Source organism: Carcharhinus amblyrhynchos, chromosome 14, assembly GCF_965287045.1.
Source record: "Carcharhinus amblyrhynchos chromosome 14, sCarAmb.v2.hapA, whole genome shotgun sequence".
In the NCBI taxonomy this organism is placed as follows: Eukaryota; Metazoa; Chordata; class Chondrichthyes; order Carcharhiniformes; family Carcharhinidae; genus Carcharhinus; species Carcharhinus amblyrhynchos.
In genome coordinates this window covers 72,537,798-72,558,125 of record NC_137337.1, presented here as the reverse complement: position 1 = coordinate 72,558,125, position 20,328 = coordinate 72,537,798, and the positions used below count along the sequence as shown (strand labels likewise).

The following is a 20,328-nucleotide window of genomic DNA, read 5'->3' as shown; positions in this document are numbered from 1 at the left end:
ACCTAGAAGGACAAGGGCAGTAGCTACATGGAAACACTACCAACTGGAAGTTGCCCTCTAAGTCACTCACCATCCTGATTTTGAGTTGAATCACCGTTCCTTCGCTGTTCCTGAGTCAAAATCCTGGAACTCCACCCCCCAACAGCACTGTGGGGTGTACCTACACCATATAGTGGTTCAATAAAGCAGCTCATCATCATCTTCGCAAGGGCAATTAGGGATGGGCAATAAATGATGGCCTAGCCACAGGCCCACATCACATGAATGAAAAAAAACTGAGTTGGCAACTGGTTATTCGTTATGAGCCTGATTTACTGGGGAAAATATTCTAATGTTGATATTTAAGTTGATATTCTAAAGCCAAGGAATAAGATGGAAACAACGAAAACTCACATGTAAGATTTTTGTCCAAAGTTTATTTATTAGTGTCACAAGTAGGCTTACATTAACACTGCAGTGAAGTTACTGTGAAAATCCCCTAGTTGCCATACTCTGGTGCCTGTTCGGGTGCACTGAGGGAGAATTTAGCACGGCCAATGCATCTAATCAGGAAACCAGAGCCCCCAGAGGAAGCCCACGCAGACACTGGGAGAATGTGCAAACTTCACACAGTAACCCGAGGCTGGAATTGAACCCAGGTCCCTAAACACTGTGCTAACCACTACGCCACCGTATTGTCCTTACAAAAGGTAACATAAGGGAAGGAAACATTATGGGGAAAAAATAATGGCTTAAAGTCTGACAAATCCCTCGGGCAAGATGGTTTCCACTGCCAGGATTTATTGAAAGCAGGTGTGGAAATTACAGGTGTTTTAGCCACAATCTTCCAAATTGTCCCTTTAGGTTGGGGAATTGCAAACGTAACTCCATTATTCAAGAATGGGGGGAGAAATGTGGAAATTATAGACCTATTCTCACATAATTGTGGGGAAATTACTGAAATCTATACTTAATGGCAATGTGACAGCTGATGAGACAAAGCCAACACGGAATGTTTAAGCATAGATCATGTATGACAAACCGAATTGAGCTCCTCGAGGAAGTAAATAAAGAACTAAGGGGAATGTCGAGGGATGTATTTATCCACACTTCCAGAAAACAATCAATAAAACTCCACCATAGAAACTGTCAACTAAAATTAGAACGCATGGAACAGAAGACAAATTATTGCTTAGGAGGTGCATTATATGGTAGAAGACAGATTAGGGATAGGACATAGAATCTTAACAGTGCAGAAGGAGGCCATTTGATCCATTGCATCTGCATCCACCACAATCCCACCAAGGCCCTATCTCCACAATCCCAGTTATTTGCCCTGGTAATTCCCTGACACTAAGGGGCAATTTACCATGGCCAATCAACCTAACCCGCACATCTTTGGAGTGTGGGAGGAAATTAGAGCACCCGGAGGAAACCCACGCAGACATGGGGAGAATGTGCAAACTCCACACAGGCAGTGACCCGAGGCCGGAATTAAACCCGGGACCCTGGCACTGTGAGGCAGCAGTGCTAACCGCTGTGCCACTTTGCCGCCCATAAAGGAAGATACTCATGTTGAAAGGAAGGGAACAGCGTTGCCACCACCACCACCACCCCCCCCCCCTGCCCCCCAGAGTTTCTTCCATGGGGCCTTAACTAATTAATATAATTATTAATGATGTAGGTAACACAGTACAGAATCATATACCCAGGTTTGCCGACAAGACAAAGTTGTGAAGAGGACAAAATCTCATTGCAATGTCAGTAGACTACACAAGTGTGCACATTGTGACTGATGGATTTCAATGCAGTTAAATATGAAGCCATCTCTTTTGGGCCAAAACCAAAGGATAGACCCTTCTTTTCTTTGAATGTTGAAAAGTTCAAAACAATGAGGGTCAAAGGGATTTATGGGCCCAGGCACGCAGATCACTGAGATGTCACGGGAGGTATCACACCTTAGAAAGGACATACTGGCTTCAGAAGCCAAAGATGTGTGGATTAGTTTGATTGGCCATGCTAGATTGACCCTAGTGTCAGAGGATTAGCAGGGTAAATATGTGGAGTTACGGGAATAGGGCCTGGGTAGGATTGTGATCGGTGCAGATTCCACAGGCCAAATGTCCTTCTTCTGTACTGTACGGATTCTATGATTGTACGAATGTCACCAGGGCTCCCGGAGTTAGGCTGTGAGGATAGATTGCGTTAACTAATCCTATATTCCCTGGAGGTATCTAAGGTTAAGGGATGACCTGTCTAATGTTTTAAGAATTTTTCAACATCAGCTAGATGCGGAGAAATCTTCAATGTCGATGGGGGGAATTTGATTTGGTTTCATTTATTATTGTCACATTGTGAGGTGGGTGGAGGAAACTGCGGTGGCCAGTTAGTCATTATAGGGAGCTTGGACATTGTAGGTGGTTGGAGGTCAAATGGACATCATGAGGGTCTGAGCGAGGGCAGATAAACTTGTTGGCCCTGGAGATGAGCACTCCCGCTGACCTATAAGACTGATGGTATGGAGTGGGCTGGTGGGAATTGACAGAAACAAGTACATGGTGGCGTATGACAATGACAGAACGTGAGATAGTCATCCACACTAACTCCATTTGGGGTGGCACAGTGGTTAGCACTGCTGCCTCACAGCGCCAGTTTGATTCCCGGCTTGGGTCACTGTCTGTGTGGAGTTTGCACATTCTTCCTGTGTCTGCGTGGGTTTCCTCCGGGTGCTCCGGTTTCCTCCCACAGTCCGAAGATGTGTGGGTTAGACTGATTGGCCATGCTAAAATTGCCCCTTAGTGTCAGAGGCACTAGCTAAGGTAAATACATGGGGTTATGGGGATAGGCCCTGTGAGGGATTATAGTCACTGTAGGTTTGATGGGCTGAAGGGCCTCCTTCTGCCCTGTAGGGATTTTATGATACATGCCGGGCCTAGCCTCAATCCCCCCCCCCGACTCCGCCACAACCCCGATTCCCCATCTCTCCCATCCACCAGATGCCCAGCACAGATCGCGCTACTCTGGCCCCGCTGAAATCACCCCCACTATCTTCTCAGCGTTGCTTTGCGTTGAGTGCATCCCGAAAATGTTCCAGTGGAGGTGGTTTTGATGAAGTTGGAGCCTCAGTGCTGTTGGTGGGTGCGATTTTCCCACCCGCTACGCTCCTCCACCAGCGCAGCAGGGCGGAACATTTGAGCAGGAGGCCAATAACGGGGACTGCGATCTTCCTGAGCCATTTTGTCTGACGATGCCTCACTAATTAAAAAAGGCCAATTTTAATTAGCAAGCCCGTGATGGTATCATCAGGGCTTACTTGTATCTCCAACACTGACGGTGGAGGTCCATCAGGGATCGCATATGATTCCCAGCAGCGGGGTCCGGGTGTGATGGCGTCCCTGGTGGGAATGGAAGCTGGTGACGTTTGGGAATGCCCAAGAACTCAAGCAACATCGACCACATTCTCCAGCCTCCAGACATATTAAAAACATCCAGTTTCCCTGGTGGGCAGGTGGCTTCTTTTCTTGCTGTCTTTGAGGCACATTCACACAGCCAACTGGGCACTCCTCATGTCTAAAAATTATTCGGCCTTTTGGCTAAGATCAAGTGCCGTATCGACATGCTGCACTTGGTTGAAGTCATTAGGTTATTTTTCAGCTTCATTTGAAGCAATTTTTAAAGGCGGCATCTTGGCAAATGAGATCAAGCCTTGGAGAAGGAGCTATGCCTACTCCAATCAACTTGGATCATGTAGATCAAACCCAAGACAGGAGGTGAGAGCCCTGTCTTGTCAGCTTGGATTGGGAATGTCCCAACTTGCTGAGACTCTGAATTGGGCTTGATTTGATTGAATTGGAACAAAACAAAAAAAAATTATTAAAAACTCTTACCCACAGCCAAACCAGAAAATTTAAATCAAATTTAAACCTTCCAACTTTTTATTTGAAGAAAACAACTTTGAAAGTGACCACCCATGGCCACAGATTTACTCAATAAATGCTGGTTTTGGGGTGTCGTGACTTTTTTTACAGAGTGATGTTGCCTCAGATAGCACGCTGCTAATGATGATTCAACAGGTCCTGAAGGCAGGAGACATGAGCTGTACGAAGACATGGGTGGTACGGTGGCATAGTGGTTAGCAGTGCTGCCTCACAGCGCCAAGGACCCGGGTTCAGTTCCAACTTCGGGTGACTGTGTGGCGTTCACATGTTCTCCCCCGTGTCTGCGTGGGTTTCCTCCTACACTCCAAAGATGTGCGGGTTAAGTTGACTGGCCATGTTAAATTCACTCTTAGTGTCAGGAGGATTAGCAGGATGATTATGTGGGTTTGCGGGGATAGGGCTTGTGTGGGATTGTGGCCGGTGCAGATTTGATGGGCAGAATGGCCTCCTTCTGCACTGCAGGGATTCTGTGGACAGGGATGTCTCTTTTATGGACATGCAAAACTCAATGACACCATGGAAGGCAATGATGCACGTTGCGTGATGATACACAAAATGCGGTGGTACAAGGGCAAACTTTCTACATGAAACCAGGCTCAGTACCAGGCAAACGGGAATTAAAATAAACACCCACTTAACAAAAAATCAAGGACATTTGGTATGTCCACTCTGACTCTCACCAACTTCTACAGATGCACCATAGAAAGCATTCTTTCGAGTTGTATCAAGCTCAGTAAGGCTTCTGCTCTGCCCAAGACTGCAAGAAACTACAAGGTGATGTGAATGTAGCCCAGTCCATCACGCAAACCAGCCTCCCATCCATTGACTCTGCCTACACTTCCTGCTGCCTCGGAAAAGCAGCCAACATAAATAAGGACCCCACACACCCTGGACATTCTCTCTTCCACCGTCTTCTATCGAGAAACAGATACAAAAGTTTGAAGGCACATACCAACCGACTCAAGAACAGCTTCCTCCCTGCTGCCATCAGACTTTTGAATGGACCTACCTCGCATTAAGTTGCTCTTTCTCTACACCCTAGCTATGACTGTAACACTACATTCTGCACTGTCTCCTTTCCTTCTCTATGAACGGTATGTTTTGTCTGTATAGTGCGCAAGAAACAATACTTTTCACTGTATGCTAATGCATGTGACAATAATAAATTAAAACAAACTTAAATTGTCAAGGGCTTCTTATAGCAGAATGGGATCTTTTACATCTATCCGAGCAGCTAGAACCAACAAATGGGACAAAATGGCCCAAATGGCCACCTTCTGCACTGTGGGGGTTTTATGATTCTATGTCTTTAACACCAACACACCGGGGAACCCCTCTTGCATCTTCTCTGCAATCAGGTAATAATTAGTTGTCACTAATCTCTGCTATCTCTTCCTTGATTTGATTTGATTTATTATTGTCACATGTATTAGTATACAGTGAAAAGTATTGTTTCTTGCGCGCTATTCAGACAAATCATACCGTTCATAGAGAAGGAAAGGAGAGAGTGCAGAATATAGTCTTACACTCATAGCTAGGGTATAGAGAAAGGTCAAGTTAATGCGAGTTAGGTCCATTCAAAAGTCTGATGGCAGCAGGGAAGAAGCTGTTCTTGAGTCGGTTGGTACGCGACCTCAGATTTTTGTATCTTTCTCCCGATGGAAGAAGGTGGAAGAGAGTATGTTCGGGTGCGTGGGGTCCTTAATTATGCTGGCTGCTTTTCCCGAGGCAGCGGGAAGTGTAAATGGGGTCAGTGGTTGGGAGGCTGGTTTGCCTGATGGATTGGGCTACATTCACAACCTTTTGCAGTTCCTTGCAGTCTTGGGCAGAGCAGGAGCCCATACCAACCTGTGATGCAACTAGAAAGAATGCTTTCTATGGTGCATCGGTAAAAGTTGGTGACAGTCATAGCTGACATGCCAAATTTTTGGTGAAGCAGCAAACAGGTTAATGTGGTACAAATCCCCGTGTTCCGATCTCACAACTGGAGTTTAGGGAATGACGAATCATCCATAGATGCCCAAGTCCGTTAATGATTCCCTTGGCAGTTTCATATTCAAGTTAACCATCTCTCTCTAATTCCCTCCACTTCTATTTTCCAAAAAGTCTGTTGTGCGGTACTTTTATCAAATTCTTTTTGGAAGTGCAAAAGTACACCACATCGACTGCACTCTCCTACTTCTTCAGAGAGATGAACCAGGCTAGCCAGAATTGATTTGCTTTGAACAAATCCATGCGGGACATCTCATATTAACGCGTTGTTCTCCAAGTGAGAATGAACTATTCTCCTAAATGACAATCTCAAGCAGTTTTCCCACCACTAACGTTAGACTGATTGGCCTGTACTTACCAGTTTATCCCTCTAACATCTGCATTTCCCTAGCCCTCTGGCACCACTCCCCCATTTATACATAGAAACTAGGAGTAGGCCATTCGGCTCTTCCAGCCTGCTCTGCCATTCATTTTGATCATGACTGATTATCGAATTGAATATCCTGATCCCCCCCTCCCCCCCATTTCCCTTGATCCCTTTAGCTCCAAGAGCTATATCTAATTTCTTCTTGAAATCACACAATGTTTTGGCCTCAACTACATCCTGTGATAATGAATTCCACACCTTCACCACCCTCTGGGTGAAGAAATTTCTCCTCACCTCAGTCCTAAAAGGTTTACCCCTTATTCTCAAAATATGACCCCTAGTTCTGGACTCCCCCACCATTGGGAACATTCTTACTGGATCTACCCTGTCTAATCCTGTTAGAATTTTATAAGTTCCTATGAGATCCCCTTGCACTCCTCTAAACTCCAAAAATAATAACCATAACAGACTTAATCTCTCCTCATATGACAGACCTGCCATCCCAGGAATCAGCCTGGTAAACCTTCGCTGAACTCCCTCTATAGCAAGGACATCCTTCCTCAGATAAGGACACCAAAACGGCACACAATATTCCAACTGTGGCCTCATCAATGCCCTGTACAATTGCAGTAAAACATCCTTGTTACTTTGACAACCTTTGGAAACTTTTGACAACGTTTCGAAACCTTTGACAAAGGGTCAACTGGACTCGAAACGTCAGCTCTTTTCTCTCCTTACAGATGCTGCCAGACCTGCTGAGATTTTCCAGCATTTTCTCTTCTGGTTTCAAATTCCAGCATCCGCAATATTTCGCTTTTATCCCTATCCCTACACTCAAATCCTCTTGCTATGAAGGCCAACATACCATTTGCCTTTTTTACTGCATGCTGTACCTGCGCACTTACCTTCAGCAACTGATACACAAGGATACTAATGTCTCACTGAGAATCCACCTCTCTCAATTTAAACCCATTCAAATAGGACAGTGTTGAGGTGAGAGACAGGAATCAGTTGGAAAGCTAGAGGTCTCTTTAAGAGGAGCAGTATGTACTGTCAGTGCGCAGAATGTGGCTCCCTGCTCAATGTTCAGATAGCCAGCAGCACACACCACACTTGGAGCTCTCAGATAAATGGGAAGGCAAGTTTTCCTGCTGCCTCTCTGAATGGCAACAGGCACAGCAGAGGAGTCAGTGGGTTAGTGCTATTGTCAGAGACCCAGGTTAATGCTCTGGGGACGCCGGTTCGAATACCACCGCAGAAGCTGATGAAATTAAAAGGCTAACGTTGACGGGTAAACAATTGTCTGAAAAATCCATCTGGTTCACTAACGTCCTTTAGGGAAGGAAATCTGCCGTCCTTACCTGGTCTGGCCTACATGTGGCTCCAGTAGCTCAGCCAGTGATGCCAACATCCTGTGAAAGAATTTAAAAAGGTTACAAAGCACAAACATGGGCCTAACGAGTGTTTAGCCTAAAGAAAATTTGGACCACATGGTGTGGTTTTCCACTTTCATTATTTAATATAAGAAAAGTGGTCAGTCTTACAGCTAACTCCGACAACATGTACCCCAGCGAGTGAGGTTCAGCAGACACTCAGTATTCCAACAAAGTTTATTTATTAGTAGGTTTACCTTAACGCTGCAATGAAGTTACTGTGAAAATCCCCTAGGCCACACTCTGGCACCTGTTCGGGTACACAAAGGGAGACTTTAGCACAGCCAGTGCACCTAAGTCTTTTGAACTATGGGAGGAAACCGGAGCACCCACGGGAAACCTATGCAGACATGGGGAGAATGTGCAGACTCTGCACAGACAGTGACCCAAGCCAGGAATCGAACCTGTGTCCCCGGCGCTGTGAGGCAGCAGTGCTAACCACTGTGGCGCCCCGCTCAAAGAAATGGCAGAGGTGATGAGCAGGCATTTTATATCTGCCTTTACTGCGGAATACTCAAGAGAACTTCACAAAAATACTTGAAAATCAACGCACCATAGAGTGCAGAAGGAGGCCATTCAGCCTGCACTGATAACAATCCCACCCAGGCCCTATCCCCATAGCACCATGCATTTACCCTGCTACCCCTGGCACTAAGGGGCAATTTAAATATATTTACCCCGCTAATTCCCTAACCTACACATGTCAGGACACCAAGGGCCAATCCACCTAACCTGCAGATCTTCGGACTGTGGGAGGGAACCGGAGCACCCGGAGGAAACCCACGCAGACACGGGGAGAACGTGTAAACTCCACACAGACAGTGACCCAAACCGGGAATTGAACCCGGGCCCCTGGCGCCGTGAGGCAGCAGTGCTAATCCCTGTGCCACCACGCCGGCCCCACAACTAAAGAGCTTTGTTATGCAATCTGTAAATGATGCAAAAACTTCCTTCCTCTCGCTATGTTTACAGACACAACATAGTTATCCCCACTGACCCAAACCTCTCACCGATACTTGTCAGAGTGAAACAGTTAGCAACATCACATTTTCCATCCACTGAAGCATTTGTGGCCTTCACAGCATGTAAACGTCTCCATTATATAACCCCGAGATTACTGTCGGTGATATTAATATACGAACCCTGACCATGTTTGTGCAACATTCCATTGTCTGTTATTTTTAGCACAGGTGTTGACATGTTAATATTTTGCATGCCTGCACAGACACAGCGGAAAGATTGTCCAATGATTGGCTCTTTACAATAGCAGCAGACGTTGTAATTGAACCGGCGATGCAATTCATAGAATTATAGAATTCCACCGTGCAGAAGGAGGCCACCCGGCCCGTCGAGTCTGCACCAACCGCAATCCCACCCAAGCCCGATATCCGTAACTCCACATATTTACCCCGCTAGTCCCACTGACAATAAGGGGCAATTTAGCACAGCCAATCAACTTGATTTGTACGTCTTCAGACTTTGGGAGGAAACCAGAGGACCCGGAGGAAACCCACGCAGACACGGGGAGAACATGCAAACTCCAGACAGACAGTGACCCAAGCCGGGAATCGAACCCACGTCCCTGGCGCTGTGAGGCAGCAGTGCTAACCACTGTGCCACCCAAAGGGTGGGACTTTCTGTTCCCGCCCACCGTAGGTTTGGAAATTCCCACCCAAAGTCAATAGGCCTTCTGGTAGTCCGTCCAATTTTCTGTCCCACCCGCGATGATCCCCTCTTGAGTAGGGCTAATAAATTAAGGCTTTGGCCACTATTTCTGGGACTAGCTTCCAGATTTTATTAACTGAATTCCAATTCCACCAGCTGCAGTGGTGGGATTTGAACCTGGGTCTTTGGATTACTAGCCCACCGACATGACCACGACACCACCATCTCTCGGGGTGACTATAAGCACGGACAAAGGAGTATCTTCAGGGAAAAGGCGAGGCAAGCTTTATTGTCAGAGGGAAGTCCAGAGCTTTCGAACCTTGGCAACTGAAGGCCCAGCCTCCAATGGTGGGACAACTAAAATTGAGACCAGAAATAGATGGTAGATATCTTCAAATGGTGTGGCACTGGAAGAGACACAGAGTTGGAGAGGGCTGTGGAAGGATTTAAAAGCAAGGGAGAGCTTTATAAAATCAAGAAGCTGCTTGGTTCTGATATTTTATTTGACAGTTACAACCTTCAGGGACTCTGTGAGATAAAATGACTTATTTCGGTGAGACCGTATAAACACATTGATGTATTTGATTGGTAGATCCCTGTTCAAAACTTAAATTAACCCATTCAAAATAAATGAGCTCTGTTAAAATTGCAGACAAAGGTGGTACATACCAACATATTAATATGAATTAGACATAATTTAGTGTAAATCCTACTTGATAGTACTCTCTCGATTAATTGCTTGTGGAGCGGTGATGGCCAGATGCTATAATCGCGAGACTCTTAATCCAGAAACTCAGCTAATGTTCCGGAGACCCGGGTTCGAATCCTGCCACGGCAGCTGGTGGAATTTGAATTCAATTTTAAAAATCTGAAATTGAGAATCTACTGTTGCCCACGAAACCATTGTCGATTGTCGGAAAAATCCATCTGGTTCATTAATGTCCTTTAGGGAAGGAAATCTGCCATCCTTACCCGGTCTGGCCTACATGTGACTCCAGAGGCACAGCAATGTGGTTGACTCCCAACTGCCTGCCAAGGGTGATTAGGGATGGGCAATGAATGCTGACCAGCCAACGATGCCCATGTCCCAAGAACGAATTAAAAAAACTTGCTGCATGACTAATTTAAAGCTAACCATCCTTTGGAAATTAGCTATTCTTCAACAGTGGCACAGTTTGACTGAATTTTGGCCAGTCTGATGGTAGTGGGTTATCATTGATGTTTGCTTACAAAGTCAGTTACAGATGTCCCACAGTGGCACAGCGGTTAGCACAACTGCCTCACAGCGCCAGGAGTCAGGTTCAATTCCAGCCTCGGGTCACTGTCTGTGTGGAGGCTGCACATTCTCCCCGTGTCTGCATGGGTTTCCTCCGGGTGCTCCGGTTTCTTCCCACAATCGAAAGATGTGCAGGTTAGGTTGATTGGTCATGCTAAATTGACCCTTAGTGTCAGGGGGATTAGTGGGGTAAATATATGGGGTAATGGGAATAGGGCCTGGTTGAGATTGTGTTTGGTGCAGACTCGATGGGCCAAATAGCCTCCTTTTGTACTGTAGGGATTCTATGATTCCTGGGATAACTGATGATGTAGTATTGTTGATCACCCGTAACCACTAACAACCAAAGTAGTTCACAGCTACAATGCATGGCTTTGGAAATTAGCACTATCTAAGTTGCAGATGATTTCTTTATTAATGCTCATGGGCTGAGACTTTCACAATTATCCCCAATAGATTACCACATCGGAAGATTTGTCTGCCTTGGTAAATGGTACGGAGAGTCCTGAGGAAAAAACGTTAGAGAGTGAGGATAAGTCAGAGTTTGAAGAGAGGCCCCATGAGAGAGCTTCCAAACCACCACCCCTGATATTGCCAGAGTTGGACATTGAGAAGCGGAGAACTTCATCCACTCTCCCCATTTGGACTTCGAGAGAAGAGGCTTCACAACTGGAAGGCTACCTCGCGCGGAAACACGAGCTGGAAGGACCTACCAGGAAAGCATCAAACAGGCGAGTCCTTCAAGCTTGGCAATGCTTTTCAATTTGTGGAACCTGAGTGAAAATGCAATTTGTTTCTTAAACTGTGTCTCAGTTCGCATTGGTCCCGCCTCCCACGTCACTGGCTTGAGGGTTCAACTCCCACAAATCAAGGATGACACTCTAGTGCAGTATTGAGGGAGAGCCGCACTGTCAGAGGATCAGTACTGACAGAATGCCGCACTGTCAGAGGGTCAGTACTGACAGAATGCCGCACTGTCAGAGGGTCAGTGCTGAGGGAGTGCTGCACTGTCAGAGGGTCAGTACTGAGGCAGTGCTGCACTGTCAGTGGGTCAGTACTGAGGATGTGCCTCACTGTCAGAGGGTCAGCACTGAGGGAGTGCCGCACTGTCAGAGGGTCAGTGCTGAGGGAGCGCTGCACTGTCAGAGGGTCAGTACTGAGGGAGTGCTGCACTGTCAGTGAGTCAGTACTGAGGATGTGCCTCACTGTCAGAGGGTCAGCACTGAGGGAGTGCCGCACTGTCAGAGGGTCAGTACTGAGGATGTGCCTCACTGTCAGAGGGTCAGCACTGAGGGAGTGCCGCACTGTCAGAGGGTCAGTACTGAGGATGTGCCTCACTGTCAGAGGGTCAGCACTGAGGGAGTGCCACACTGTCAGAGGGTCAGTGCTGAGGGAGTGCTGCACTGTCAGAGGGTCAGTACTAAGGGAATGCCGCACTGTCAGAGGGTCAGTACTGACAGAATGCTGCACTGTCAGAGGGTCAGTACTGAGGCAGTGCTGCACTGTCAGTGGGTCAGTACTGAGGATGTGCCTCACTGTCAGAGGGTCAGTACTGAGGGAGTGCCGCACTGTCAGAGGGTCAGTGCTGAGGGAGTGCTGCACTGTCAGAGGGTCAGTACTGAGGGAGTGCCACACTGTCAGAGGGTCAGTACTGAAGGAGTGCCGCACTGTCAGAGGGTCAGTACTGAGGATGTGCCTCACTGTCAGAGGGTCAGCACTGAGGGAGTGCCGCACTGTCAGAGGGTCAGTGCTGAGGGAGCGCTGCACTGTCAGAGAGTCAGTACTGAGGATGTGCCTCACTGTCAGAGGGTCAGCACTGAGGGAGTGCCGCACTGTCAGAGGGTCAGTACTGAGGGAGTGCCGCACTGTCAGAGGGTCAGTACTGAAGGAGTGCCGCACTGTCAGAGGGTCAATACTGAGGGAGTGCTGCCCTGTCAGAGGGTCAGTACTGAGGATGTGCCACACTGTCAGACGGTCAGTACTGAGGCAGTGCTGCACTGTCAGAGGGTCAGTACTGAGGGAGTGCCGCACTGTCAGAGGGTCAGTACTGAGGGAGTGCCGCACTGTCAGAGGGTCAGTACTGAGGGAGCGCTGCACTGTCAGAGGGTCAGTGCTGAGGGAGTGCCGCACTGTCAGAGGGTCAGTACTGAGGGAGTGCTGCACTGTCAGAGGGTCAGTACTGAGGGAGTGCCGCACTGTCAGTGAGTCAGTACTGAGGATGTGCCTCACTGTCAGAGGGTCAGCACTGAGGGAGTGCCGCACTGTCAGAGGGTCAGTACTGAGGATGTGCCTCACTGTCAGAGGGTCAGCACTGAGGGAGTGCCACACTGTCAGAGGGTCAGTACTAAGGGAATGCCGCACTGTCAGAGGGTCAGTACTGACAGAATGCTGCACTGTCAGAGGGTCAGTACTGAGGCAGTGCTGCACTGTCAGTGGGTCAGTACTGAGGATGTGCCTCACTGTCAGAGGGTCAGCACTGAGGGAGTGCCGCACTGTCAGAGGGTCAGTGCTGAGGGAGTGCCGCACTGTCAGAGGGTCAGTACTGAGGATGTGCCTCACTGTCAGAGGGTCAGCACTGAGGGAGTGCCGCACTGTCAGAGGGTCAGTGCTGAGGGAGCGCTGCACTGTCAGAGGGTCAGTACTGAGGATGTGCCTCACTGTCAGAGGGTCAGCACTGAGGGAGTGCCGCACTGTCAGAGGGTCAGTACTGAGGGAGTGCCACACTGTCAGAGGGTCAGTACTGAAGGAGTGCCGCACTGTCAGAGGGTCAGTACTGAGGATGTGCCTCACTGTCAGAGGGTCAGCACTGAGGGAGTGCTGCACTGTCAGAGGGTCAGTACTGAGGGAGTGCCACACTGTCAGAGGGTCAGTACTGAAGGAGTGCCGCACTGTCAGAGGGTCAGTACTGAGGATGTGCCTCACTGTCAGAGGGTCAGCACTGAGGGAGTGCCGCACTGTCAGAGGGTCAGTGCTGAGGGAGCGCTGCACTGTCAGAGGGTCAGTACTGAGGATGTGCCTCACTGTCAGAGGGTCAGCACTGAGGGAGTGCCGCACTGTCAGAGGGTCAGTACTGAGGGAGTGCCGCACTGTCAGAGGGTCAATACTGAGGGAGTGCTGCCCTGTCAGAGGGTCAGTACTGAGGATGTGCCTCACTGTCAGAGGGTCAGCACTGAGGGAGTGCCGCATTGTCAGAGGGTCAGTGCTGAGGGAGTGCCGCACTGTCAGACGGTCAGTACTGAGGCAGTGCTGCACTGTCAGAGGGTCAGTGCTGAGAGAGTGCCGCACTGTCAGAGGGTCAGTACTGAGGGAGTGCCGCACTGTCAGAGGGTCAGTGCTGAGTGAGTGCCGCACTGTCAGAGGGTCAGCACTGAGGGAGTGCCGCACTGTCAGAGGGTCAGTGCTGAGGGAGCGCTGCACTGTCAGAGGGTCAGTACTGAGGGAGTGCTGCACTGTCATTGAGTCAGTACTGAGGATGTGCCTCACTGTCAGAGGGTCAGCACTGAGGGAGTGCCGCACTGTCAGAGGGTCAGTACTGAGGATGTGCCTCACTGTCAGAGGGTCAGCACTGAGGGAGTGCCGCACTGTCAGTGAGTACTGAGGGAGTGCCGCACTGTCAGAGAGTCAGTGCTGAGGGACTGCTGCACTGTCAGAGGGTCAGCACTGAGGGAGTGCCGCACTGTCAGAGGGTCAGTGCTGAGGGAGCGCTGCACTGTCAGAGGTCAGTACTGAGGATGTGCCTCACTGTCAGAGGGTCAGCACTGAGGGAGTGCCGCACTGTCAGAGGGTCAGTACTGAAGGAATGCCGCACTGTCAGAGGGTCAGTACTGAAGGAGTGCCGCACTGTCAGAGGGTCAGTACTAAGGGAGTGCTGCCCTGTCAGAGGGTCAGTACTGAGGATGTGCCACACTTTCAGATGGTCAGCACTGAGGGAGTGCCGCACTGTCAGAGGGTCAGCACTGAGGGAGTGCCGCATTGTCAGAGGGTCAGTGGTGAGCGAGTGCTGCACTGTCAGAGGGTCAGTGCTGAGGGAGTGCCGCACTGTCAGAGGGTCAGTGCTGAGGGAGTGCTGCACTGTCAGAGGGTCAGTGCTGAGGGAGTGCCGCACTGTCAGAGGGTCAGTACTGAGGGAGTGCTGTACTGTCAGAGGGTCAGTACTGAGGGAGTGCTGCACTGTCAGAGGGTCAGTACTGAAGGACGTGCTGCACTGTCAGTGGGTCAGTACTGAGGGAGTGCTGCACTGTCAGAGGGTCAGTACTGAGGGAGTGCTGCACTGTCAGAGGGTCAGTACTGAGGGAGTGCCGCACTGTCAGAGGGTCAGTACTGAGGGAGTGCTGCACTGTCAGAGGGTCAGTACTGAGGGAGTGCCGCACTGTCAGAGGGTCAGTACTGAGGGAGTGCCGCACTGTCAGAGGGTCAGTACTGAGGGAGTGCCGCACTGTCAGAGGGTCAGTACTGAGGCAGTGCCGCACTGTCAGAGGGTCAGTACTGAGGGAATGCTGCACTGTCACAGTGATCTTTTTGATCAAACTTTCACTTGCAGTTCCATCCCGTCTTGAATTAATGTCCATGTTCATTGTGCCTATTTATAAATAGCTTCGGGTATTCTTTATGTTGGGGTGTTATATTGATATGAGTTGTTGTCCTACAATGCTAAGCTGTACAGACTAGGAAGAGTACCTTATTAAATATGAATGCCTGTATATTTGTGCAGACTGATGTGTTGTATCCAAACTTAGGTCTTGGACGACGTTATACTGTGCCCTGAGGAATGGCGAACTTTACTTCTATAAGGATACCAAGAACTGCAGTGCAGGCGTAACTTACCACGGAGAAGACCCCCTGAACCTGAAGGGTGCTTTGTGTGAAGTGGCCGCTGAATACAAGAAGAAAAAACACGTGTTTAAACTGCGGTGAGTCAGGTTGACGTTAGGGGGAAGGTGTTGGGGCTGCAGACATGGTGTAGAAACGGTAGCTACGATTTCTATAAAGATTGGTTTAGAATTACAGTGAAAACTGGAAGCAGGAACAGTAAAGGGACCTGCAATTTCTCAAATCAAGACTGAAGCTGTAATTACAACACCTATTTCAAATACGATTAAGAAACAAACCTATTCTGAGATTGGGTCATAGAAACAGGCCCTTCATTTATTGCCTCACTCATTGCCCTTGAATGGAATGGCTTGCTGGGCAATTTCAGAGGGCATTTAAGAGTCAACCATATTGCTGTGGGGGGAGATCTGGAGTCACATATAGACCAGACCAGGTAAAGAAGGCAGATTTTCTTCCCTAAATAACATGTGTGAGTCAGATAACGACAAAATATTGCAGGTGTTGGAATCTGAAACAAAAACAGAAAATGCTGGAGAAACTCAGCAGGTCTGACAGTCTCTGCGGAAGCCATGACGTGGAGATGCCAGCGTTGGACTGGAGTGGGCACAGTAAGATGTCTCACAACACCAGGTTAAAGTCCAGCAGATTTATTTGGTAGCACGAGCTTTTGGAGCTCTGCCCCTTCATCAGGTGAGCGGCTCTCCTGATGAAGGGACAGTGCTCTGAAAGCTCGTGCTACCAAATAAGCCTGTTGGACTTTAACCCGGTGTGGTGAGGCTTCTTACTGAGCCTCTGAGGAGAGAGAACGGAGCCAATGTTTCGACGTAGCTTTGACGAAAGGTCATCTAGACTCTAAACGTTGGCTCTATTCTCTCTTCACGGAGGCTGTCAGACCTGCAGAGATTTTCCAGCATTAGTGAGCCTGATGGGTTTTTACAACAATCCAGATGTTTTTATTGAATTGCATCAGTTAATTCGAACCCTGGGTCTCTGGATTATTTGTCCAGTGACAATACCATTACACCACTGCCTCCCTCTGGCTGTATCTGAATGTATCTGGACTGGCTTGTATGATTTAACAAATTCAGTCTTCACTCCTTATTCTGAACATCTGAACTTAGACCTTTCCTGTTGACTATCCATGTGGCAGTTTATCGATGTGATCTAAAAATTGAGGCAAACTTGCTACAGCGTTTATGAATTCCCCAATCTGTGTTATCTGCTATTCCTCTTCTAAAAATCACTGCAATAGAATTCCTACAGTGCCGTTCGGCCCATCGAGTCTGTACTGACCACAATCCCACCCCGGCTCTATCTCCCTAACCCCACACATTTACCCTACTAATCCCCCTGACACTAGAGTCAATTTAACATGGCCAATCAACCTTCCCCGCACATCCTTTGGACTGAAGTTACTCTGAAAATCCCCCAGTCTGGTGCCTGTTCGGGTATGCTGAGGGAGAATTTAGCACGGCCAATGCACCCAACCAGCCCATCTTTGGTACTGTGGGAGGAAACCGGAGCATCCGGAGGAAACCCACACAGACACGGGGGAGAATGTGCAGACTCCGCACAGACAGTGACCCGAGGCTGGAATTGAACCCGTGTTCCTGATGCTGCGAGGCAGCATTGCGAACCACTGTGCTACTGTGCTGCCTGATGGGCATCAAACAAAAGCTGTTACAAAATAACTCCTGAATTGGATTTTATTTCTAAAGTTTGTGGATCTGAGCGAGGATTCAAGGTGCGGTATTCTCTCAAAACCTGTAATTGTTATTAATTGATATTGCCTCTGCCTGAAGGCATTTAAGAGTCAACCACATTGCTGTGGCTCTGGAGTCACATGTAGGCCAGACCAGGTGAGGACGGCAGATTTCCTTCCCTAAAGGACATGAGTGAACCAGATGGATTTTCTGACAATCGACAATGGTTTCATGGTTCATTGTGAGACTTGAATTCCAGATTTTAAAAAATTTGAATTCAAATTTCACCACTTTCAGTGGCAGGATTCAAACTGGGGATTGTTGCTGGATTTGACCCAGACATTACCCTGCCTCACTAATCCAGTAACAATCCCACTATGCCACCGCCTTACATATTCCACTGGTATCTGACTTTGATATGTGAAACGTAACTGTAGAACCAGAGATTCTTACAGTGCAGAAGGAGGCCATTCGGCCCAACAAGTCTGCACTGACCAAATCCCACCCAGGCCCTTTCCCTCTAACCCCATGTATTTACCCTAGCTAGTCCCCCTGACTCTAAGGGGCAATTTAGCGTGGCCAATCCACCTAACCTTTGGAGTGTGGGAGGAAACCAGAGCTCCCAGAGGAAACCCGCGCAAACATGGGGAGAACGTGCAGGCTCCACACATTGACCAAAGATGGGATCTCTGGCACTGTGAGGCAGTAATGCTAACCGCTGTGCCACAACGCCACCACTGATGGCTCTTTCAGTGACGTATCTCTGGAAGTGAGCAACACAAAACTCCAGCTGATGACTGATAGCGAGTCCCAGCCTGGCCTCACTGTTATGCGCTTTCACAGCAAGTATTTGGAATTTTTTCTGGTGTCTTTTTTTTTGTTAATCTGGGATTACTGCTTTGGGAGGCATTGTGCTGCATGAGAGGATAGTGTGGCAGGTTTGATCATCGACTATATTGGAGCCCAATCTTTTCCCAACCCGGGATAATTGGAATTCTCCTGCTTAGGGCTGGAACCCACTCACAGACGGCTAATTCTGTAAAGTCCTGTTTCCATCGCAGGAAAGAAAATGGACAGGCAGAGAGCATTCAACGAGGAGGGTAAACACTTATACCTGCAGGGAATGACACATCACAGCGGGAGGCGACCACCTAGTGGTATTGACCCTCAACTATTAATCCGGAATAATTAAGAACCCCACGCACCCCGGTCATTCTCTCTTCCACCTTCTTCCATCGGGAAAAAGGTACAAAAGTCTGAGGACACAACCCAAGAACACCTTCTTCCCTGTGCTGTCAGACTTTTGAATGGACCTACCTTGCATTAAGCTGATCTTTCTCTACACCCTAGCTATGACTGTAGCACTACATTCTGCGCTCTCTCCTTTCCTTCTGTATGAATGGTATGCTTTATCATGCACGGAACAATACTTTTCACTGTATACCGATACGTGACAATAATAAATCAAATCAGATCAAATATATTCACTTAATAAGTGCTTACAATAAATTCTGACCTATTGGCTTCATTCCATAAGAAACAGATAGGAATATGTGAATCAAGTGAACTCCCGATAACAATGTCTACAGCACTACCACAGCCGTAGTGGTTCTGGAGTCACATGTAGGCCAGACCAGGTAAGGATGGCAGATTTCCTTCCCTGAAGGACATTAGTGAATGGGTTTTTCTGACAGTGGTTTCACGGTAGATTCTTAATTCTAGATTTTTTTTATTGAATCCAAAGTCCACCATTTGCCATGGTGGGATTCGAACCGGGGTCCCCAGAGCAATCGCTGAGTTTCTTGATTAATAGCCATAATACCACTAGGTCATTGCCTCCCTGTGTTTACCTAGTGTGAGTTTGTTGATCTGTCACCCCTTTTCTTGCTGAAGGGCCAACAGTAGCTATTTATTTTTCCAGTGGAAAAATACTGGTGCCAGTATTCGTAGATCGAGTGACATCTTTGTAAGATAGACTTGCAAAGCTTTAAAGCAGTTGAGGAATTCAGATGACAGAATGAACTGTGACTGCAAATCCTGAGTTATTAATGAACATTGTGTGACTCCAGACTCTATTGCGATCATTATCTGCAGTAGCTACAAGTCTAAATATAGAACACCTAATAATATTGTTCAACTATGACTGACACTGTTCCATGTGGAAGCATTCAGTTTAAACATGTGTTTGCCCTTTCATTTCAGATTGAACAATGGGTGTGAATACCTTTTCCATGGCAGGGATGAGGTAAGTCATTGTGTTGTGTTCAAAACTAATATTTGTGTGGTAACAGGGACATCAATGTTGATTCACTTCTAAGCTTTGTTTTCATTCATTCTTCGAACATGGGCATCATTGGCTAGGCCAGCATTTATTGCCCATCCCTACTTGCCCTTGGGCAATTGAGAGTCGACCACATTTGCTGTGGTCCTGGGGTCACATGTAGGCCAGATCAGGTAAGGATGGCAGCCTGTAGAGGTGGCCCAGGTGCACAGTGCTTAGCACTGTTGCCTCACAGCACCAGAGACCCAGATTCAATCCCGGCTTGGGTCACCGTCTGTGTGGAGTTTGCACATTCTCCCCGTGTCTGCGTGGGTTTCGTCCGGGTGCTCCAGTTTCCTCCCACAATCCAAAGATGCGGGGGTTAAGTTGATTGGCTGTGTTAAATTACTCCTAGTGTTAGGGGAATTAGCAGGGTAAATGTGTTGGGGTTAAGGGGATAGGGCCTGGGTGGAATTGTGGTCACCCCAATGGGCCAAATGGCCTCTTTATGTACTGTAGGGATTCTATGAATTTTCTCCCTTGAAAGGCATTAATCAACCAGATGGGCTTTTCTACTGACAATCGAAAATAGTTTTGTGGTTGTCAGTAGATTTTTAATTCCAGATTTTTTATTGAATTCAAATTCCACCATCTGCCATGGCGGGATTCGAACCTGGGACCCCAGAACATTAGATGAGTTTCTGGATTATGAGTAATAATGCCACGAGGCCATCAGCTCCCATTACACAGAGTAATTTTATGTTCTTGGATCCCATTTATTGAACCATTTCCTACAATTCCCATGCACAGCATAGCTATCAAAGTCTGGTTGTTCAAATAGGAAAGCTGGGTGTTGTCTAATAAGAAGAGGTTGAATAGGTCCAT

General features: G+C 47.9%; 1 protein-coding gene across 4 annotated transcripts in view; it reads left to right on the top strand.

Moving 5' to 3' along the window:
* LOC145352778 (spectrin beta chain, non-erythrocytic 1-like) overlaps positions 1–20,328 on the top strand; it is a 225,802-nt gene that overhangs the window by 197,319 nt on the left and 8,155 nt on the right. For all 4 annotated transcript variants that reach the window (XM_080203089.1, XM_080203087.1, XM_080203088.1 and 1 more), the window contains 3 exons: positions 11,107–11,381; positions 15,387–15,560; positions 19,386–19,428. In XM_080203089.1, the coding sequence (XP_080059215.1) occupies positions 11,107–11,381; positions 15,387–15,560; positions 19,386–19,428 (492 nt within the window). The remainder of the gene's footprint in view (positions 1–11,106; positions 11,382–15,386; positions 15,561–19,385; positions 19,429–20,328) is intronic.